Source organism: Salvelinus fontinalis, chromosome 2, assembly GCF_029448725.1.
Source record: "Salvelinus fontinalis isolate EN_2023a chromosome 2, ASM2944872v1, whole genome shotgun sequence".
Classification (NCBI taxonomy): Eukaryota; Metazoa; Chordata; class Actinopteri; order Salmoniformes; family Salmonidae; genus Salvelinus; species Salvelinus fontinalis.
The window spans coordinates 80,786,455-80,809,448 of NC_074666.1; the positions used below are offsets into that span (position 1 = coordinate 80,786,455).

General features: G+C 46.6%; 1 protein-coding gene across 1 annotated transcript; it reads right to left on the minus strand.

Annotated features, from left to right (window-relative positions):
- Nucleotides 1–946: 946 nt before the first annotated feature.
- On the minus strand, nucleotides 947–22,235 carry LOC129828559 (collagen alpha-1(I) chain-like). Its single transcript, XM_055889590.1, has 47 exons — nucleotides 22,015–22,235; nucleotides 19,730–19,921; nucleotides 19,181–19,203; nucleotides 18,905–18,940; nucleotides 17,663–17,755; nucleotides 16,903–16,974; nucleotides 16,329–16,373; nucleotides 15,773–15,826; nucleotides 15,101–15,154; nucleotides 14,868–14,921; nucleotides 14,628–14,681; nucleotides 14,302–14,355; nucleotides 14,142–14,186; nucleotides 13,938–13,991; nucleotides 13,292–13,336; nucleotides 13,100–13,153; nucleotides 12,427–12,525; nucleotides 12,257–12,301; nucleotides 11,981–12,079; nucleotides 11,778–11,831; nucleotides 11,515–11,622; nucleotides 10,638–10,691; nucleotides 10,363–10,461; nucleotides 10,120–10,173; nucleotides 9,896–9,994; nucleotides 9,422–9,529; nucleotides 9,087–9,140; nucleotides 8,918–8,971; nucleotides 8,693–8,737; nucleotides 8,241–8,447; nucleotides 7,862–8,023; nucleotides 7,505–7,558; nucleotides 7,059–7,166; nucleotides 6,789–6,842; nucleotides 6,603–6,656; nucleotides 6,062–6,223; nucleotides 5,767–5,874; nucleotides 5,301–5,462; nucleotides 4,980–5,087; nucleotides 4,612–4,665; nucleotides 4,386–4,493; nucleotides 4,139–4,192; nucleotides 3,893–4,000; nucleotides 3,505–3,787; nucleotides 3,065–3,255; nucleotides 2,706–2,948; nucleotides 947–2,297 (listed from the first exon to the last, which is right to left on the minus strand). The coding sequence occupies exons 1-47, from the start codon at nucleotides 22,094–22,096 to the stop codon at nucleotides 2,151–2,153; spliced, it is 4,350 nt and encodes a 1,449-aa protein (XP_055745565.1). The 5' UTR covers nucleotides 22,097–22,235; the 3' UTR covers nucleotides 947–2,150.
- Between the last annotated feature and the right edge of the window lie 759 nt (nucleotides 22,236–22,994).

Here is a 22,994-nt window from a genome sequence, read left to right on the forward strand (position 1 = left end):
AAAAGCTGTTATTTGTGCTTAGTATTGATGTTGCATATCTGAGAAATGTGAGCCCAAAAGTTGGAATTTACAGACTAAATAAAACACTTATAGCCCTCCGGAATTTGGAGGTAGCCGCCTACTATGCTGCTGCCTGCTGACACAACAGGGTGGACAATCGGTCCCTTTGTAAAGCCAGCTCAGGGCTAACTGGTAGAGTAGAGCCCACCTGAATAGTGTGCCTCTGAAAGGCAGAGATGGTTAGACTATGGTGCTGGGTCTCCACAACTGAATGCCTATCAGAGAGGATGTCTTGCAGATGGTTATCCTCTTGTGTTTATTTTTCTATTTCGAATGAACTATGCTTGAAACAAATTGGATTTCAATTGTGAGGTGGTTTTGAAGATGGATGCGTAAACTGTGAGCACGATAGACTTTGCTGCATACAGAGGTGTCGTGCACCGCTGCTGTCTCCAAGGGCGCGCCAATGTGGATGGTTATCACTGGTGGATATACTTGACAGAACAGAATATCTATTTCAATCAACCCCGTCGAAAGGAGACGAACAGCGTGGGGGACTGAAGTCAAATGTCTTGGATATGCCTCTTCAAACTGGATTTTGCCCTGAGCGGATTTAAGTCAGAAAAACGGATTGAACCATTTAGCCTATGTTTTAAAGGTAGAGTATTGAAGTATCCATCTTCTGTGCTGTGTTTGTACTATTGAACTGTCTTTAACACTAACATTAGCCACCATGTGTTTTTACTTTAGCCTAATTGTGGACTTGGACATGGTTCCACCTTAAAATGTTACCTGATTCTGAGGAGCATATAATTTTCAGAGGCAAACATTTCTGAGATTTTCTTTAATCTTCCTTTCAGTCAAAACAACTGTAACAGGTGCAAGCTGTGCCTCATTCAAGTCCATTGGGCAGTCAGGGAATAGTCAAGATCATGTCTGACAAACATAAGGTAGACCACTTAACATGCTTTATTTCAGCATCCAAAATAATTAAAAACATCTCAAATTTTTATACATATACAAAATAGGTACAGATCCTCTTGTTTTAATCCCCCAACGGTGTGTCTGCTTCGCTCATAATTTGATATTTCAATTTTTTCTGTTAAATTTTTTTCCAAAACCCTTCGCATAAAATAAGAAAACAAAACAAAAAAACGAAAACAATGGGGGGGGGGGGGGGGTGAAAGAGGGGTACTGCTAGAAGCAATTGGACAACAAAAGGGGGGATTTCAAAACGAAACAAACAACAACCAAAAAGTGTCAAAAGATGTTAAAAACAAAAGACAACAAATCCACCTGCTCATTCTGCACTAGACAGGACTGTGTGCATCCTAACTACAGTATACCTCTTGCTATGCCTCTGTTGCAGAGATCTTAGCCAACACTTGAAACACATCTGTTATGACTGACATCAAGATAATCTGCTAATTTAGCACCTAAGGTCATGCAAGCAAGAATGACAACATAATAGCACAATTTTCAATCACCCTCCATTGTCAGGACCTCATGAAGAATAGCACCTTTTGCAGCTGTTACTTTCAACTATGCTTGAGCCGTGTAAAATCTAACCTGGGGTTCACCAACACTGGGTAACGTGGATTTCTTTTTTGAGGTAGCCATAAGATTAAAAAAGAAGTTGAACCCATGTCTCTAATGCTGCTTTCGTGTGACTTCAGAAGGAACAACTGCTTCTCCAGGTGGGTACAACAACGAGACACTTCACTGTCATTTTTAAGATTTATTTGACATCACCTAAAAGTGGTACAAAGCATTTGGTTTTCTTTTTCATTGTCCTTCCGCAGTGGTAAAAAAAAAGTCACCTGTATCTGGGATGGTTTTTTTCTGTCAAACTCCAGGGGGGATTTTACACTTCACAACTAAATATTATTTTCTTTTTGCCAGTGAAACCATTGAGTCTTCGAAAGTATCCTCGGTGTTGATGGTGGTGGTAATAGTGGTCCCGAAAAAGCTTGATGACACACAACCACTGTCTTCAGAAGTGCAGTTTTAAGCAAGTGGACCATTTTTGAACGGCCAAATGAAACTCTAGGGTTTTTTAAATGCATAGAAAAGGGTTGAGAGGGATGACTGCTAGAAAACAAAACATACACACACACACACACAAACAATTTCAAGTCCAGATTTCTTTTTTACAAGAAGCAGACTGGGCCAACTTCAATGCCAAATTCCTGATTGGGTGCACCAACGTCCATAGGAGCGATGTCAATAATAGGCAGACGGGATGTTTTCGTTGTCTTGTAGTCGATGACCGTCTTGCCCCATGCACCGGTGTGCGACTGTGGAGAAAGAAGATGAAAAGTGCACAATCAGAATCCAGAGTTGCATTTCCTAATCAATTTAAAATCATTCCCTCCCCTTCCCCCTTTCAAAAGATGGCTTCTGGAAAAAACACTTTACACCAAGTGATGGGGAATATCATCCCAGATCACAAAGCCCCTCACCTCATCTGCTTCCAACTAGTGACCCTTGTCCTACATTAACGCCATAATCCCAAAAGCCCTTTCCAATTCCCTTCCCAAGACTACTGCTGCTCATGCCCACAGTCTTACACCAACTACCTTCTTTAGAGGCGAGAATTCTCTCTCCAACCATCCCTGAGAGGAAGGATTCTTCCAGAGAAGTTCCTGAGCGGACACAGCCTAAGACACAGCAGAGAGTAGGTAACAGGCGGATGGAGGACTCACCGTGCAGCCGTCCTCGGTGACGCTGTATGTGAAGCGGCTGTTGCCCTCGGCTCTGATCTCAATCTCGTTGGAGCCCTGGAGAAGCAGGGACTTCTTCAGGTTGCCGGACTGCTGGTCCATGTAGGCGATGCTGTTCTTGCAGTGGTATGTGATGTTCTGGCTGGCCTCAGTGGCCATAAGGCGCAGGAAGGTCAGCTGGATGTTAACATCCTTAGCGTTGGAGCCCTCACTGCCATACTCGAACTGTGAGGGAAAGGAGAAAGAGATGGAGTTAGCATCAAGGACTCGGCATCCGAGAAAATGGTGCGATTAGGGTCCTCTTTTCCCAACAGCCCAGGTTGTCGCGCCGAGGTTCTCACCTGGAAGCCATCGGTCATTGCCTCGCCGAACCAGACGTGCTTCTTCTCCTTGATGTTCTTACTGGTGTACCAGCTCTTCTTGGGGATATCAGCCTCGGTGGGGTAGACGCAGGTCTCGCCGGTCTCCATGTTGCAGTAAACCTTGATGGCATCCTGGGTGCAGCCCTGGTCGGGGTCGATCCAGTACTCGCCTGCATGGAGAAGAGAGTGGATCGCGTCAAGAACATCCAATGTGATTGTGGTTGTTTTGAGACTCCACAGACAGCAAGACTCAACAGAAACTAAAAGAGCTTGTGTCTACTGAAGATGTCTTTACACACTATGCCAAAGCTTGTCAGAACCAATACAGCTCCATGCTTTCCTCAAAGCCAAAGCAACTGCATGACTAATGATGAGCGAGCAACCGTAGTGTAGAAAGGGTCTATGACTCTCCAACTCACCGCTCTTCCAGTCGGGGTGGCACATCTTCAGGTCTCTGCAGGTGCGGGCGGGGTTCTTCTTGGTGCCCTCGGGAGAGCGGATGTTCTCAATCTGCTGGCTCAGGCTCTTGAGGGTGGTGTCTACCTCCAGGTCGCGGTCGCGCATCACGTTGGCGTCGTCGGCGCGGAAGTGACGGAAGGGATCGGGGGCCTTCTCCTGAGCGGGCTGAGCAATGAAGCCCATGTCGAATCCACCGCCGGGAGGTCCGGGGGGGCCAGGGGGACCGGGAGGGCCAGGGGGTCCCTATATGTGGAGGAAGCAAAGGTCAACCAAGATAGGATGTGAAGAAGAATAAGAGGAGTATAAGGAGCAAAATATTTCGATTTTGAAGTGGTTGAAGTGACTTACGGAGGGTCCCATTTCTCCAGAGCGACCACGGGGTCCGGGAGGTCCGATGGGGCCGGGCAGACCGCTCATACCATCCTTACCGGCGGCACCAGCTGATCCAGAAGGTCCCTAGTGTGGGGAGAGCCATAGCTTAATACGACAGTGTAGACTATCCACATCATGTTGTCACCAGAGAAGTGATCCACAGTCATAACGTTGCTGTGCTGATAGTTGTGTGACTGTTGTCATAATGTGGGTCATACTCACTCTAGGTCCAGCGGGGCCAGAGGCTCCAGCAGGTCCTGACTCTCCAGATTGTCCCTATGGGTAGAAACAACAGATTTAGGTGCCTGTTGTATCAAACAACAATATTACAGGGAGAAGGTGGATTTTTCCCACTTGCTAGGTTTTGTGTTATCTCTTCCTTGTGTGTAGCGACCCATTTCCTTTGTTTTTGCTGGTGTCACTTGTGTGTTGTTATTATTGTTGATTCGTAATCAGTAGCTGTACTCACAGAGGAGCCAGGGGGTCCCTGCATGCCAGTGAATCCTCGGTGCCCCTTCATGCCTCGCTCTCCAGCCTCGCCAGACTCTCCCTTGTCTCCACGAGCTCCTGCGGGTCCCTGGGTGGGAATAGGACAGGTGTGTTCAGTATACCCTTTCCTCAGACTCAAGAGTGGAAGAGCAGACATTGTATTCATCGTGATGGTTTTATGAATCTGTGATGGAGTATATACGTACAGATGGGCCACGGGGACCAGCAGGGCCAGCAATACCAGCGGGGCCAGCAGGACCCTGAAGAAGAGAGAAAGGGAAAGAGAGAGAAAGAGATCAATTCAGTTGATAATCCCAACTCGATGGCATGTCATAAAGACTATGTAGCTCAACTCCTAGGAGCACCAGTATATGCTGTATTCTAACAGGACTACAAACAAAGACCTCAACCCCTTCCACAGCCTTAACTGGTTACTGTGTGACGGGCGGCCATTTTGAGGCCACAACAGTTTAACATACAGTAAAGTCTCTGAACATGATCAAGTCTGAATTGCCCCCAGTTACGTGTTCCTCGTCAGTCTAAGGGAGTAATGGCTGAGGATCTGGACACTTACAGACTCTCCACGGTCACCAGACTTTCCAGCAGGGCCGACGGGTCCAGGGGCGCCAGGGGGTCCGGGAGCACCGGAAGCACCGGCAACACCAGACTCACCACGTTCTCCCTATAGGCAAAACCGAGGGGAACAGAGACGGGTCAAGAGAAGATCAAACTCCTGACATAATCCCAATACTTTACAGTATGTGATGCTCTTTCAGCCATGCAAATAGTCGTGTAATGGTGCCCAGTGTAGATTGTCTACAGTATACCAACAGGCTGGTTCCCAAAGTGAAGGGTTGACTCGGTCTTGAGGACAGTGTACGAGCATAGCTCTCACCTTGGGTCCAGCAGCACCATCGCGACCAGAAGATCCCTCGTTACCAGGAGTTCCCTCGCGACCAGGCTCGCCAGGTGCTCCAGCCAGTCCAACGGGCCCCATGGGTCCGGGGGGTCCACGCTCACCAGAGGGGCCACTAGGTCCCTGCTTGCCAGGCTCTCCCTAAAGCAGGAAACAGAGAACAGGGTTAGACCTCAACCATAACACCGGAGTACCACTACTGAAGTAGCGCAATGACAACTACACTGTATGAATAAGCTACTGCAAGAGCGTTGCACTTGTCGGCTGCCATCTTGGCAGAGATAGCGCAGAGGGCCTTTAGCATCATTGCGGCAGGCTTGTAGACCATCTAGTCACTGCCTTATTGAAAAACGAGGGATATCCACCGTGAACGGTGTCTCCTCTGCAAAAGCCCAACGCCTTTAAAACGTGAAGTTCTAGAACTCTAGCACTCTGAGGCACTGACCAGTTGTCCGGCGAGGCCGGGGAAACCGCGCTCGCCTCTCTGTCCGGGCAGACCAACAATACCGCGCTGTCCACCAATACCCTGAGGTCCGGGAGTTCCAGAGGGTCCCTGTAGGAGAGAAAGAGAGAATAGGTCATCGAGGTGTCCCTTTTCTAAAGCGTCAGATCTAAACGCCAGCGGCGTGTGTTACAGGTGCGCTCCAAAAGGAGTCTTCGTATTGTTCTCTCTTGTCAGTTTAGGCGTCAGAGTGTTACTTTGTTAGGGTGACAGTGACAGCCAAAAAAGGGGTACTTACATTGGGACCATCTCCACCAGGCTGTCCCTTCTCTCCCTGGGCGCCAGGGGGTCCGGCAGCGCCAAGCTCACCAGGACGACCGGCGGGGCCAGTCTCACCACGGTTACCCTTCTGTCCTTCCTTTCCACCGGGGCCTGAGGGTCCGGGGGGTCCGTTGTTGCCCTGAAAGAAAGAGGAGAGGATGGTTGAGTATGAGACGAGGCTGAAGTTGATCGAATAAACCTGTGTCAATTGGCTGTTATCGATGACAGTATTGGGATCAACCAAATGCTAAGCCAACGCCTAGCTAGATGCTTGTTTGGGCGTCAGGCAATGCCGTTATGTCTTGGGTTGGTTGCACAATAACATGTTGTATTGATAGTTGTGCTGTTGTGTTGTGGCATTGCTGTCTTAAGCTATTATCGAGCGGTTTGCTTGCTTAGTGTTAGCCTACGGTTAAATCTGGAACCTATGACCAGATCCAGGGTATTGACTGGTATATGGACGGAGGATGGACATGGTTCAGTTCGAATGGAATGGTGGTAGAGATAGAAGTACTTACAGATGGGCCGGGAGGTCCAACTCTACCAGCAGCACCGGGGAAACCAGTGGCACCCTAAGGAGAGAAAGAGAGGCACCGGTCAACCTAGTGTATCAGATTGGGAAGCATGATTCTACTTTACAAATGCTATCTTGTACAGTCAGACAGACGGGAGATGTTGGGAGGATAAGATACAAAGCTACTTACAGGGGGACCAGCAGCACCACGGGCGCCCTTAGCTCCGGTGTTTCCAGCGGGACCCTGTTGTGTGGATACAGCAGTGCTTCAGTCAGTAAGCAAGAGCAATACAAACATGTCTGCAATACCGTGGTCTTACCGGGTAGACCAATAGAACAGCACTCCGAATCAAACCCACTATCCTGGCGTTGCGACTGCCATGCTCTAACAATTGAGCTACAGAGAACCATTTAAGATGGGTCAGGGTGGGTACCCAGTGGTCAGTCCCACGTGTTATACCTGAGGTCCGGGGGATCCAGTAGGTCCAGCAGGTCCTTGGGCACCACCGTCACCCTTGGCACCGTTATCTCCAGCCTCTCCCTTAGCACCAGGCTGACCATCTCCACCCTGAAGGAGAAGAGAGAAGAAGAAGTGATTGAGTGAACGTAGAGTAGGCTAGTGTGGAGGTTCATCTAGACTGGATGCTATGATAAGATACGCCTGTCTCGTTTAATGTCAACGAATTCAATTTAGAATTGTCATAGTGTGCCAGATGTTACGATTCATCCTCTTGATTGACAACCGACGTCTGTTTGAATTGGCAACTGATTTCTGTGTGAATTGAGAAGTGTTTTCTGTGTGAATTGAGAAGTGATTTCTGTGTGAATTGAGAAGTGTTTTCTGTGTGAATTGAGAAGTGATGTCTGTGCGAAATGAGGACAGGTAGAAGAGGTGTGTGTACTTACAGGAGGCCCAGCGAATCCAGCGGGTCCGGGGGCACCAGACTCACCGCGCTCACCCTGGGGGAGAAGGGTAGGGTTAGTCAGGTCAGGAGTGTGTTACAGGTCAGGGACTAGCATCACATGAGTGTGGGTAAGTTCATTCTTCTATACGCCTTCATTTCTACTTTGCTCGCTTTTGTGCTCGGGTACGTTCCGGGCACCATTTTTACTTTGCTTCATGCATTGTGGTCTCTATTTGAAGCGTCAAGACAAACTCCCATCGAGCGATGCCCGTGGTATGGATGCATGTGGAGCTCTGTTTTTAGGTCTTTGTGTCATGTCTGTGGTGAGGTGGTGACAGGGTGGGCCTGAGGTACTCACAGGTGCACCACGGGCACCAGAAGGTCCAACAGCTCCAGGAGCGCCAGTCTCTCCCTTATCACCAGGAGAGCCAGCAGGGCCGTTGGGTCCGATGGGGCCAGTCATACCACGGACGCCATCCTTACCACCGGCGCCATCAACACCCTTGACACCTTGGTCACCCTGTCAAACACAAGAGTAGCTGAATTAGTATCGGAAGCTGTGGGTTATACAGATACAGAGACGGATGGACTCAGTCAAGTCCACTGTAATGCAAGTGGAAGTTTGGATGGATGGAGGGTATGCCACCGAGTGCCACAGAAGTATGAAGTTAAGGCCGACTGATGAACATGAATATAGGCATGGCGGATGATAAGTGAAGGGCGGCACTGGTACTCACTCTGTCTCCCTTCAGGCCTGGCAGACCACCGGCACCACGCTCTCCGGGCATTCCCTGCAGGCCAGGGGGTCCCTGGCCACCGGGGGCTCCTGCACCACCAGCCTCTCCCTTAGCACCATCGTTACCAGCAGAGCCAGGAGAGCCACGGGCACCAGCGGGTCCAGATGGGCCGGGGCCACCACGCTCACCGGGGAAACCTCTGTCACCCTGGGGTACGGAGAGTAGAGAAGAGAGGGCATCAGCTTTGGTTCCGGAGCATCACATCACATGTATATAAGATGAAGGATGTTATCGATGTCAATGCTAATGTCTTTAGCCTGGGTCGGCTGGGTGCTAGTCTGTTGCTGCTTTAGTTGTTAGCCGTTGTCTTGTTTGGCTAGGCCGCTAGGCTACAGTGTAGCTGTTGCAGTCTACCACCCAGGAAGATGTCATTATTATTCTGGGATACTCACTCTGGATCCAGCGGAACCAGGGGCACCACCCTCACCGGGCAGACCCTAGACAGGAGAGAGAGAGAGAGGAGAGGATATTAGAGATCACGATTAGAGATTTGAGATTAGCATTGTCAAGTCACAAATCTTGTCAGGAAGTATAGTGTCATATGGTGACGAGTACCAAGGACAAGGCATGGGGCAGTGAGTGACACCAAAGATGCTGTACTCCTGTAGTATTCTTACCTGCTCTCCGGGCTTGCCAGTCTCACCAATAGCACCTTGGGGTCCTGGAAGTCCCTGTTATACAAAGAGACAAGTGAGAGACAGGTGAGGCAAGGGCCAGAGGTCCTGAAGTAGGTGGAGATCTGTGATTGGTCAGGTGCTGATAATTTCCCATAGTTCAGTGCTGTACCTGGAATCCAGGGGGGCCACCGGCTCCCTGCTCGCCTCGCTCTCCAGAAGGTCCCTATGAGGAGGAGAAGAAGGAGGAGAGTCGGTTAGGAAAATCAGTGTGACCGGCTTAATGGTGGGTGCTACACCTTGGTAGTGGATGGAGTTACCCCCATATAATGTAAGCAAAAACAAACTGAGTGGTTTTGCAGTCTCCTAGGAGATTCCATGCTGGCTTGTATTAGTGATAGTGTGTTCGCAAGTGTGACACAGTGCAGGTAATGCTGAAGAATGTTGTCCTCAAAGCTTTGGGGAGAATGGGAGTGAAGCATTGTGGGATGCTGGAAGTGTACTTACGGCAACACCGGGGGCACCAGGAGCACCAACATCACCATCTTTGCCGGGAGCGCCCACAGCGCCACCGGGTCCCATGACTCCTCTCTCACCGGGCTTGCCACCCTCACCCTACAGGAGAAGACAAATACCCATTAGCTCATTTCCCATCAGAGAGCAATACTGTATCCTGAAAGCTAGGTTTTAGGCTATGGACAACTATATCATACATTGCAGTGGAGGCTGCTGAGGTGAGGAACGCCTCATAGTAATGGCTGGAATGGAGTCAATGGAATGGTATCAACCACATGGAAACCACATTGTTAATTAAGGTACCATTCCATTGACTCCATCCCACCCATTGTTACGCGCAGTCCTCCCCCTCAGCAGCCTCCACTGATACATTGTTTCCTCGCAATTTCAGATCTAATTCCTCGAATTAGCCCCATAAAATATTGCGCCAGAGTGAGAGCAGCGCGAGAGAGAAGGGTTACTCACAGCGCCTCCCTTAGGTCCGGGGAATCCCATGACTCCGGGCTGGCCTCTGGCTCCACTGGGGCCGGGAGGTCCGGGGCGACCATCTTGACCACCGGCACCCTGTCACAGGAGAGGGTAGAGAGTCAGTGACCACAGTGATATCGGGTGAAGTAGCCATAGGTCTTTATCAGTGTCGTTGAATTGGTGTCGTGAGGGTCAGGTGAATCTGTAGCTGAGGAACTTACAGAGGGGCCAGTCTTGCCATCGGGACCAGGGCTGCCAGGGCTACCAGTCATACCCTAGAGATGGGGGAGGGCAAAGGTGAGAGGGCAAAGGTCAGGTACATAACATATAGATATATATGCCATATTAACATGAATATATGGGTTTCATTCTTCTAGTATCTATTAGTTGTTGAATAATTATCCAACAATGATAGAGTATAACAAACGTCCTGTGATCTGAGACCGATCCCCTGTCTAACTCACCTTGGATCCAGGCATACCAGGCTCGCCGTTGCGGCCAGGCTCACCAGTGTTACCCTTAGCTCCAGCAACTCCGGCGCCACCACGCTCACCAGGGCCACCCTGTGATGGAGGGAGAGAGAGAGAGAGAGAGACGGAGAGATGAGTTTGCTGTACTTAGCTAGTGACCATAGCATGTAGCAACGTTTGGTGGTGCACTGTAGTATATACATTCGAACAAGTGGGTGGGTGTTGCAGGTGTATATGTGTGTCTATTCCAGGTGTGTGTGTGTAGTCACCTTGGGGCCAGCAGATCCATCAGCACCAGGGAAACCGCGGCTACCAGGTCCACCCTGTAGGGGGCGACAAACACAACACAGGTCAATACCTCAACACGGTCACTCAGTCAGTACCACAACACTACTGCTACCTCAGCACCACAACACAACCATTCAGTAACACTACATTACTGCTCAGCGCTCACAGCCCTCTGGTGGCCAAATGAGCTGAAACATCAGGGAGAGGGCTACAGTTACATTTAGCTGACTGGGAACCAGAGAGGTTGTTAGCTAGATATTGGTTCCAGCGACCTAAGCATTCTTAGGTCAAAATGTGATTATTTATGTGATGGAATAGTCATTGAGATATCATCGTTGTGTATGCGTGTGCCAACACTAGCTGTACTGTGAGGAAGTAAGCAATGTATAAAAAGACAAAATGCTCAAGTTCTTGGATAGCACTCTCCTACTGACCCAGTTCCTATAGTTGATTTAATGCATTATATTGGATGGCTCAAACGCCATCATTTTGATGGGTGTGGGGCAGTAATGCAATGGTGGTCCTTTGGAAGAGGAAGACAGTGGATTTGGAGGCCTACAACACAGTTTAGTGAGGCAGGGGGAGGGTCATCTAAAACTAAAAGATCGGAGGACATGTGGCGTAAGAGGACAGTGAAACTGACTGTCCTAAGAGTAAGGGGTAAGAGGACAGTGAAACTGGCTGTCCTAACAGTACGGGGTAAGAGGACAGTGAAACTGGCTGTCCTAACAGTAAGGGGTAAGAGGACAGTGAAACTGGCTGTCCTAACTGTAAGAGAAGGGGGGAATTCCTATATGTAAAGGACAGGAGAACAGTATGATGAAGAGGTGACAGTGTGTGACCATCTGGGGTACTTACGCGCTCGCCGGGGGCTCCACGGGCACCAGCACCACCGGGCTCACCACGGGACCCTCTCTTGCCTTCCTCACCAGCAGGGCCGGCGGGTCCCTGGACTCCAGCGGGGCCCTGGGTAATGGAGAAACAAGATGTAGGTCAGAGAAATGGAGGGTAGAGTTCAGACACATATAGGCTGCTGACAGAGTATGTGTGTACAGTGTACGTGGTATGGGTGACTTGGTGGATCATATTTGACCAAAGAGGAAGTCAAAAGGTGTACTTACAGACTCTCCCTTAGCACCAGCCTCTCCCTTGGCTCCAGTAGCACCAACCTCACCCTAGGTTGAAGAAATAACAAACATCATTATCAGAATCCACACTCAATGGTCTGTGTATTCTGACCAAGTTATAACAGCAACTTAAGATAAGATATCATTATATATATTTACAATATTTAGTGACGAAAGTCAGAGAGAGGTGGACTTACAGTGTTACCCTTGGGTCCGGGAGCTCCACCAGCACCCTGGGGTCCGGGGGATCCACGGGGTCCAGGGAAGCCAGGAGCGCCAGCAATACCAGCAGAACCCTAAAGGAGGCAGCAGAGAGACAATCATTATACTTCCTGGATTCATCGTCACTGAGAGACCAGTCAGTGACAACAATATTGGTTATTTCCAAAGTTGAACTCTAACAAATCACAAGACAAACCAATGACAACTAAAATGGCTAGTTCACTGAGGAGTGGGGTGAGGTGTATACTTACAGGGGCACCCTTGGTACCGGGGTTTCCATCAGCACCGTTGTTTCCCTACAAGAGACACAAACCAACGGGTTAGAGGGGAAAGTCTCTAACAAGGATAGCAAATGTAACTTCAAGTCTCCCACACAGTCCAGAGGTGTATTTCACTAGAGGTTTCTGAGGGTGAGACTCACAGCAGGGCCAGCAGCGCCAGCGGGTCCTGGGTTACCAGCCTCTCCACGGGTTCCCTGGGGTCCCTCGCCACCACGAGCTCCCTGGGCACCAACCTCTCCCTGTTGAGGTGAAGATAGATAGGGTCAGGGCAAGAACAGAAAGAACATGGAACTAGTATTGTACTAGTACTACCCTACACAAGTACTACTGTAGTAGTACTACTGTAGTGGTACTACTGCTACCAAGTGAAGTACTAGTGTACTATACTACCCTACTCCCTAGTACTTCCCTATGGTAGTACTGTACTAATACTCAACTATGCTGCCATTCAATAGAATCATATCCACATTTAAATCAATGTGACCCCTGAAAGTCACACGGTCACATGGCATGGCACAATCACAATAGTGAAGCCGGATATACTTTCAACTGGCAGCCAACTACACACGGTCTCATGCATGGTGCAAATGGATACCACTATCTTGGAAACCCAGCAGTGTGTAGATTACTATTACCATTGTTGTTTTCTTTTGTGCTAGAATGGATGTACTGTATGTTTTATCTCACCTACCTCTCCAAATACAGCCCCCTGGGAAAGAACTGGAGGTGAGGGTAGAGGGTGGAGGATAGAGGATAGAAGGTAGAAGGTTTACAGGTGTGTGAACACGGATAGGTGCAAGTTGAAAATCTTACCTTGGCTCCGGGGCCACCGGGGAAACCGGAGCCACCAGCGGGGCCAGTGGGGCCCTAGAATACAAGAAAACAAGAGAGAGAGGATTGAGTTACAGTCTAAAATCATGAATACTGCATAAGTGTGCTTGTGTACCAATATGTTTCTGTTGATGGTTGTGGATGTGTGAATAGATAGCTGGCGTTAGTACTTACAGGAGGACCAGCAGCACCAGCGGCACCATCGTTACCACGAGCACCCTGCAGGAGAGAAAGATACAAAGAGAGAGAGAGGCACAACTGGGTCAGATGCAACCAGCTACCACCCTTCAGGGTCCAATTCCAATATGGCTGAACTGTAAACATCAATTGTAAACAAACAAAATGGCTGACCCTTCAATGTCAGAATCCAACATGACACTGTAAAACGAATGAACTGACATATTGAATTTTTAGAACATATAAAATATGGCTTCCTACTGAGGCCAGTATGCAAGGCTGATGTTCAACAATATAGGACATTCAGGTAAATCAGTTTGTGGGGCATTTTGTAGATTGAGAGTAAGAATGGTCGTTTCCAACAAGTTAGCCCTGGACTGATCAGTAAACATCTGAAATATACAAAATGACTTGGGAAATGTGTTGACCTTTGAGCTACCGGAATAGGGTCTCTGTCAATAGGACTATGTTGTGATGATGATATTGCACCCCTTGTTTATGGTTACAGGGGGTGGTGTAAAGTACTTAAGTAAAAATACTTTAAAGTACTACTATTTAGGTATTTTTTTACTTTCTCTCCAGTATGACAATTGGGTACTTTTTCCACAACTGGTTACAGGGGGTGGTTTTGGGGTTGACTTACAGCAGCTCCGTTGGGACCAGAGCGGCCTCTCTCACCAGGCAGACCACGGGGCCCCTAAAAGAGAGGGAGAGATATTGGCACGGTAAGTAATCATGGCTGCCATTCACATTGCTAGTGCTGCAGAATGCTAAAAATGCTAGTGATCTTCTCTCCACACTCATATTCTTGTGTAGGTCTGCGGACAAAATGGAGGGTGGGACTCACCATGGCTCCAGGGGCTCCGTTCTCACCGGATGCACCACCCTCTCCCTGAGGAAGGACAAACGGACACAGACAGGTCAGTGAATGGGGGACGAGAGAGAGGGGAAAAGGGGGATTGTGTGTGATTTCAACATGAGTAGGAGAGATGGAGGAGTCGTCTCACCTTGGGTCCAGCAGGGCCAGACTCTCCCTTAGCTCCATCAAGACCGCTGAATCCCTAGAGAAGGAAGTAGAGAGGGAGAGAGAGAGAGAGAGCGAGAGAGGGAGAGGGAGGGAGAGAGGACAAGATTAGAGGAGCGGAAAATAGGGCAGATTGTATTGCTGCTATTTGGGAAGTATAGGCTGATGTTGCCACCAGATACTGATCCAAGATCAGTTTAACGTGCATCCCCTTCATGATTAAGGTTAGACATGGGGACGTTTAGCTGATCCTGGATCTCTTCTGGAGAGCAACTTCTACCAGGACAGTTTGGGGGTGCGGTGACTCACTCTGTGTCCCTTGATGCCGGGAAGGCCGGGGGTTCCGGGGAATCCACGAGCTCCCTGGAGAGAAAGAGAGAGAAAAAAAGAGACCGAGTTATGATGGCGTAACATCCCTTCAAGTATATGAGATGTCTCATGGTGTCTGACCATTAGGTGATATTGCTCTTGACACTAACGTTCTAGAGTGAGTGCATGGATGGAGTATGGAGTGACATAAGGTGACATTAGAATGACATTGCGACTCACCTGTGGGCCGGAAGCTCCACGCTCACCGGGGCGACCAGGCTTGCCAGACTCACCCTGGATGGGAAGAGGGTAGGAAGGAGGGAAGGAAGGAGAGAGGGACGGAGAGGAGGAGACAAGGTGAGGAATAAATTATGCTCCAAATCCATCCCCTTTATGATTATCTTACCCAGAAATGGTCCTGGGACATAGATGTTAAATGGTCGATTTTAATGATGGATATCTTGGTGACTTACATCATCTCCGTTCTTGCCAGGGGGACCAGCAGGACCACGGGGACCCATGGGACCCTGTAAGAAATAAACCACTGGGTGAGAAGGCTGTGTGTGTGTGTGTGTGTGTGTGTGTGTGTGTGTGTGTGTGTGTGTGTGTGTGTGTGTGTGTGTGTGTGTGTGTGTGTGTGTGTGTGTGTGTGTGTGTGTGAGATATCTTGATATGAGAAATATTATTACAATTTGTCAGTAATGGAAATAATCTAGTATCATTTGTCATTAATCTAGAAACTATAATTAATAGGTAGGTAAGTCAAAATACTATTGGAAGGTGATGATGTGTGAGTGTGTGTGTGTTGTGTGTGTGTGTGTGTTTGTGTGTGTGTGTGTGGGGGCGGGGGCTACATTAACAAACATTGGTGACCCTGTGACCTTAGTGGAGTTCATTCCAAGCATCAGGCTAGGGCAAGGCCTAGGCAGCAGGTGGCTTAGTATTCTGGAGATTGTTTGGATATTTTTTTTTAAAGTGTAGCTATTGTATATTGATGTATTTTCTGCTTTTTGACATTGTATTGCCCTGCAGAATATGGTGTAGAATTTAGCTCAAAGTGTGTGTTCATGAGGGATTCAGATACTGAGGTGATATTGAGATGGTGGTGTATCATTTTCTGGAAGATTCCGGAATGAGATACTCACAGAAGAACCAGCCTCACCAGGCTCACCAGGGGGGCCAGTGAAACCCTGAGGTCCCTGTAGGGGGAGACAAAGAGAAAATGTCAGACTATGACGTTCATCCATCCAAAAAAACAACATTGTTTAGTTCTGTTATCAATGGGCTATGAGCATATGGGAGAATGAGTCCTGTGGGTAAAACATTCCCACGATCATTATAGTTATCGAAGACTGAAACTGAATGTAACAACAACAAAAAACAGAACAATAAAGCAATACAAATAAGTCTAAAAGTAAAGCCAATGACAAACACTAAAACTGAAATCAAAAGACAAGAACTAAACAGATACTACATAGAAATGGTCAGGAACCTATCAAATAAAACTAAGTTTACATACAGCCATATATGCTTAAAAAAAACACACCTACAATTAAACAACTCGAGAGTGACTTCCACTCCCATCATGCAATTAATCTAGGGTCATAAACTGACCTCTTTTTGACCGTTGACCCGAGGTCTCTTCCCCTACATGACAAATGTCACTTAAACAGCTAGAACACAAAGGGAAGGGATACTTACACTTGAGCCAGGAGGTCCTGGGGGACCACGGGGACCCAAGGGGCCCTGTCAATCAAAAGGAAGAGAAACAATCAGTCAATTATTGACCAATCACATCAGTCTTCCCATTAGAATATATCTTTGAGAAGGAGCCAACAGACCAAAGGATCAAGCAAAGGGTGGGTGGGCGAGGGTTAAAGTCCTCCCAAAGTATACATTCTAATGCCCAAAAGTCATACCATGAAGAGTGATATTTGAATAGTGGTATCAGTAACTTTTCAAGGCATCTACACGGTGGTAACAGGGAGATTATGAGTCAAAGATTATACAGATATCTCAAACATGTACATTAGTAGTTTATGGTATATGGAAGTACATAAGTTTATGGTATATGGAAGTACATGAAAATATCTTATTTTTTAAGGGATAGTATTTGCTGTGACCTATGGAGTACCACAGAGGTCAATTTGTGGGACTTCTGCTGAGTAAAAGTGTCTCATGGCCATAGTTTTTGGTAGTGCCTATACATCAAACAGATTCCATGAGTGAGTGATCCTACTGGGCCAACAGGCTCTGTGTAGTTGTATGTCCGTACCATGGGGCCGGGCATGGACATGCCACCGCCGCTCTTCTCATCAAAACCACCAGACATCTGAGGGGAGAAGTTCTGTAGGGGAAACAAGGGAGAGATGTGTTACAGTCAGTCAGTATTGGAAATCATGAGAACAGTGCTGTGATCTCGACATACAGTATATGGATGGGCCTAACACGGCTAGAAAACGCAAGGCACTAGGCCTGTCCATATCAATGACAGATCTGTTCATATCCATTACATATCTACAGGGTGACTACGTCTCTGGCATTCCCTAGCTGTGTTAGGCATTACCTCCCTGTCCACTCCTGGCTGGGCGCTGTCCACCTGCCCTGGTGCTGAAATACAGACTGCACTGCACTCTAACCAGGATAGCTTAGCATTACACCTCCCGTGCTCTTGCCTGTACTCTTTTTGGAGGTTGATCATTCTGAATAGACTAGCACAATAGTTTCTGTTGTATTTACTGTGCTAACTGTATTTGGAGCCTGTCCAGACTACATGGAGATCAGTGAAGTTTAGATATGTGACATCATAAGAGGGTGTTGCTGTGTTCTCCTACCAGCTGTCAGAGTTAGCCACTTTCTCCCATGTCTTTATATCTAAGTTACTAACCCCCAACAGAAGCTGCCCCTAATCTCTGATCTAGGATCAGTTTCCTCTGTCTAACACATGACCTTTTAACCTTTCCACCTGGGTCAAAAAGCTGACACTGGGTCATTACTAAGTGAGCTAAACGTCCATCTTGGCCTGAGATACTTACTCCGCCGAGGCCAGGGGGTCCAGGGGGGCCTGGGGGTCCAGGAAGGCCGGGCTGGCCGGGAATACCATCGTTGCCGGGGAAACCAGCAGCTCCCTACAGGAGAGACAAGAGAGAGAAGCTGGTTAGTGATGAACTATCACAGAGACATAGTAGTAGTCATTGAATATAGAAAAGGGCTTCATTATTATCTATGGGGGATAAGGCATCAGTGAAGAGTGACAAGGGAAAAGCTAACATAGGCTTGGGTTTGGGGTGAACTCAAGGCATATAGGCCCCTAGTATATTAGAAGCAAATTGATGGGTCATATCTGTAATTCCTTCAGATTACTTGTACATTAGTCTAGCTATTTACCTGTCCTTCCATACATCAATCTATCCATTTATTCATCCAACTGCATAAGTATCTTCCAGTCTGTCCATCCATCCATCCAACTGATTGGAGATAAAATGACACGCACGGTCTAAGTGACTTAAGTCATAAAGATTGTAACACTACACTGTACCCACTTAAAGTATTTGGTTAGGGCCAACCAGTCACAGTGCCAGATATTGTGAGAACTACATTATTCTTCAAATTAATATGAAATGGAGTAGAATTATTCAAGTTAAGAAATTGTATTTCTATTTCAATAAATGTACAATATATCTGCATATGCTGGCCCAATACAAATCCACACATATCTCAAAATGCTAGTCACCAAATGGGTATCTGGACAGGTTGGCCTTTGGAGTAAGTATAATATCTATACCAATTGAAGAATATGAATTGAGATTTAAATAATGAAGACAGTGGTCGACTATTTAGCCAATTAGCTCCACGAGTAAACTCCAAAGACTCTGGATGTACATGTCTGTCCATTGCCTTCGATAATAATCTAACCTCATGTCAGACATTACCAACATAAAAGCAGAATCTACTAATGGCAAATATCTTATAGGCCAAAACTCTGCTATGAGTATTACGAGATAATACAACAGTCATTATGAGTGATATGTGCAAGATGCTAGGCCTGTCCTTTAAAACTGAGACAAGAGGCACACAAGTACAAAAATATACCAGAACACAATGGCCAAATCCTAACTTGGGATACAGGTGCAAACCTTAAACGTCCACACACCTCTGTCAAAGGAGGATTGGTGAAAGACTGTGACTTGAAGTTTTGCATGCATCTCATGTTTGTTAGGTTTTGGCCCCCGGGAAGTGAATACAAAGCATGATAGGAATAAGGAAGTGAAACGTACTGGCTCTCCCTTGGCTCCACGATCACCCTGGGGTCCCTATTGATGGGGAAATAGCAGCATTAGGTTATGATTGTAAATGAGGATGTGGTTCTTATTGTCCTATGGCCTTACTAGTTTTGCCGTCGAGATCAAATAGTTTTGTCGCAATGATGTGTTTATAATGAATCAACAATAAAGAATACATGTAAAGTACACTTTAAACGTTAACAATAATAGCAAATCTAATTACACGTTTTATCTAATAGATGATAACAATAAGGATCAAATCATATTTACCTCAACCTTTGGCTCCTGGAAGCCTATGGTAGCAACAGAAAAACAACAATTAGATTAAAATGTGAAATATCTGAAATAGTCTGAACAGTAAACAACTTAAATATTTGTAGGGTGCTTTCAAATTGTACATTAGGCCTATGCTTTTAGATTTAGAACTAATAGGGGCCTACAATCTCTGAACTAGGCCTAATGAAAATGTACACAAAATGCCCAATTTGAGACTAGGTCAAAGTTGAAAGGAAGGCCAAAGGTAGTTAGGAGGTGGCAGTGGCACCAGACTGGTCATGCGCATAATATGTGCCTGGAGCACTGAATAGTATCCCATCACATTTCGGACGAAAAGGGGAAAAAATGACTGGTGTGATTGGAATAAAGGTAAATCCAAGTTTATTCCGCGTTGGCCATCCATAAAATGCTCTCCAAAGCCTTAAAAGTAAAAGCCGAATAGTCCCTCTGAGGCCTCGAAAAACTTTTCAAAACTGATTCTGGAAGCGCCTGCGCCTGTAACGTAAACTCCGTAAACGTTGCGTCGGGAGGAAATCGGCGTACCGTCATCGGGGCAGATGGGGCAGCATTCGTCGTGGGGGATCACTGGATTGGGGCAGTCGGACGTGTCCTCGCAGATAACTTCGTCGCACATGACGGTGCCGCTATCGCACACGCAGATCTGGCATGGCTCGGGTTTCCAGACATCTCTGTCGTTGTAGAATTGACCGTCCAACGTACAGCTGCCGGCGGTGCCTGAGAAAGATGCAGAGAGGAAATAGTTCAGAACTCTTCCTTCAATGTCGACTTGGAAGGCACGGATGCCCATGTGATGGCGCCTTGACCAGGTGATGTATACGAAAATGTATGTACTCACCAAGTCGCTCTGGATAAATGTCTAAATCAACTCCAGTCCTCGAGTACACATTTTTGTTGTAGCCCCAGACAAACTCACCTGATTCAACTTGTCAACTAGCATTAATCCCCAACAAGTTCATTCAGGTGAGTTTGTCAGGGGCAACATCAAAAATGTGTGCTGTTGGGGGTACTCAAGGACTGGGGTTAAGAAACACTGTGCTAAATGACAAATGTATTTGTAATGCCTTGATTGGAATGAACAACAAGGCAGAAGGCCTGGAAAACGATTAAAGTAAGGCCTATTTCCTACATTTCTATTAACAAATATTATTTAAATGTAAAATAGCAATCCCTGAGGGGTATACTACAAAGTAGGTTCCGTTAGTTACCCGGATAACTTGCCTAAATCTTCTGAAATAACTTATTATTTTCTTAATGAACCAGAAAATTAATAACTAAGTATTTCCGTTTATTTTATTAAAATTAGCTGGCTAACTAATTGATCCTGCTTTGTAGTATACTCAGCAGGCTTGGGTACCTCAGCAAATTAGTTTTGAGCGTGTTTATTTATTGTTAGATATCCAACCAGACATTGCATTTCCAAAGTAAGCCCAGCTGGCGCTCGAACTAGGCCTAAATAGCCTATATTATATATTGTATTGATGGCTAATTTGTGGTCTTCGTTTAGCCGTGGGTCCGCCTACCTGTGTCCAAAACAACAATGTTGGTCCAGAGGAGTTACTTCAATTTGACTATAGAGGGCGAAACAGTCAGTGGAAAAAGTCCACATCGTCAATGCTGTCGTCCAAACGCTGCTGAAATAATTGAAAACTATCGGGTTGGCAAGCACCAGCGTTTAGCCCTCAATGGAAAGTTTCCGAAGTCTGAATGTGTTTTCAATTATCATTAAAAAAAAAAAAAAAAAAGGATGGTAGGGGGCGCGTCTAAAGCATTTCATTGTTGGAGTTGCATGTCAGAACCACATGATGGCGCTACTGGGCCGTAGAGCGAATTTGCACATCTGTCCGCCCCAGATGCAACTAGAAACCCTATACTCAACCAGTCTAGACAAGTTGACACCATAATCCAATACTTTAAAACGTATTATGTAGTTTGTCTATAGGTAATGCATTTAGGTTCTTATCCTTTATCCCTATTATAATAAACTTTGTGTAAGTAGCTACCTAGGCCAAATAACTGAGCTTGAAACTCTTCAAGGGAATTTGCGCACGATGATGCTTTGTCCTCTCCTTCAATGTTTAGGTCACTGTATTCTTTCCACAAAAGTAAAACAATTATATTTCAAAATATATACCCTACATGTGATGAATGACTGTATCCTAGGCTATATGCCATTTAGAAAAACCCGAGGTTCAAGATTTCCATCGTTCAGGAATGACCCTGTTCCTTTTCTACTTGGCTGACATTTAGCCCCAGGCTACAAATTATTGTTTAATAACCAACTGAATACCTGTATCCTCTATTTCCAGACTGCTGAGCCATATAGGCCTATTCAATTCCACTCAATCCAATGGGCAGAGAGTTGGCATGCCTTGTAGCTTTCCCCTCTTTCCCTTACATGCATTCCAATATTTCCAGCTGTTAAAATGTACCTCCAGGGTATCAAATAACGAGTAGAAGGGAAAGCCTTGGAACCTGTACCAACTCGTTCCAAAGGCACGTTCCAAAGCGTGAGAAGGCCAACGAGCAATGATGCGCATACACTCTGCTCAAGTTGCAAAAGGTAGGCTATCCTTATTAATGCCACACACAAAAAAATAACAGGGAACTCGTCAACAATCAATAAACACTTACCACAGATAAAGAATGGATATGTATCCTAATATGCATATGTATCTGAATGGCTCAGTCATCAGCAAACCTTGTCCCGGTGAAAACCACTTTTCTCCATCAACCCACTGTCTTTCCATATCAATTTCGTTCAGACAATACATACCAGAGGCAAGGATAGACTTAAAAGTGACACTTACGATCGTCCTCGCCTTGTCCTCTTGCCAAAAGCACTGTTGCGCTGAGCAACAGCGCTAACCGAATATCCACAAAGCTGAACATGTCTAAATATTAGACATGTAGACTCTTTGAGGCGAGGGGGAAGTTTTTTTTTCTCTTTCCGTTAGACTCCAATCATACAAGTAGGGTCCGGTCCTCTGTATTTCCAATCCAGACCCCGCAGAAAACTCCCTACTGCCTACAGAAACTTTTTGCCCTGCCTTTTATATTCCAAACTTTTGGGGAGGTGCTGGCTTCACCAGAAAGCTCTAGCATGCTCATGTTCATAAAATAAAAAAAGTCCCTCCTTCCATCAATGCAAAGGAGGTGTCTTATGCACTTTTTTTTCACCTTAAAGTCTCAGGAAACTTGATCTTTCTAGAAAAGGTGGAGGCTTAGTTAAAAACCATCCCATCCTGGCTTAGACAGACGACAGGCCATGACGTCTCCAAAAGTCGATTGGCGAGGAGGGCCGGGATACCTAGCTCACTTTCGGTAGATTCTTCAGGGTTGCAATTAAATAGAAACGAGCTGTGCACAGGAAATGGACTTACATTATGTTCCTTACCTCGCTTGTGTGTTTCCAGGCAGATGTCATTTTGTTGTCAATGTTGAATGCTTTGCAGTTGTAGCACAGTCTTACGTTTACGAGTAAAAGTGCCACATCAACTTGGGCACTAAATTGGGCATGCACTGTAAGCTCGGGAGCTGTGGTTTCGTTGCCATGTATTATTCTGTGGGGATGGATTGGGTGTTGCTTAGCAGGCCTATACATCTGTGTTCAGGCCTAGGATATTTCTGATCGATATGTGTCTATCGGAAACGTTTGCCTTCATTTTTGTGTAAGGTGAACTTGCTCATCGATTGAATCCAGATGTGGGGCACTATCCAATGTATTCCTAAGATTATTTTCGTTTTTGTAGTAAATGTGGTTTGAAGTTCTATGACCGATCATATTGGG

What these genes read in the sequence shown, in the direction of transcription:
- LOC129828559 (XM_055889590.1), bottom strand. Translation starts at nt 22,096, where the DNA reads ATGTTCAGCTTTGTGGATATTCGGTTAGCGCTGTTGCTCAGCGCAACA. An exon ending in CCGGCATCAAGGGACACAGA is followed by an intron (nt 14,356 to 14,627) that starts GTGAGTCACCGC and finishes TTCCTTCTCTAG; the next exon opens with GGATTCAGCGGTCTTGATGG. An exon ending in ACGGAGCCCCTGGAGCCATG is followed by an intron (nt 13,992 to 14,141) that starts GTGAGTCCCACC and finishes CCTCTCTTTTAG; the next exon opens with GGGCCCCGTGGTCTGCCTGG.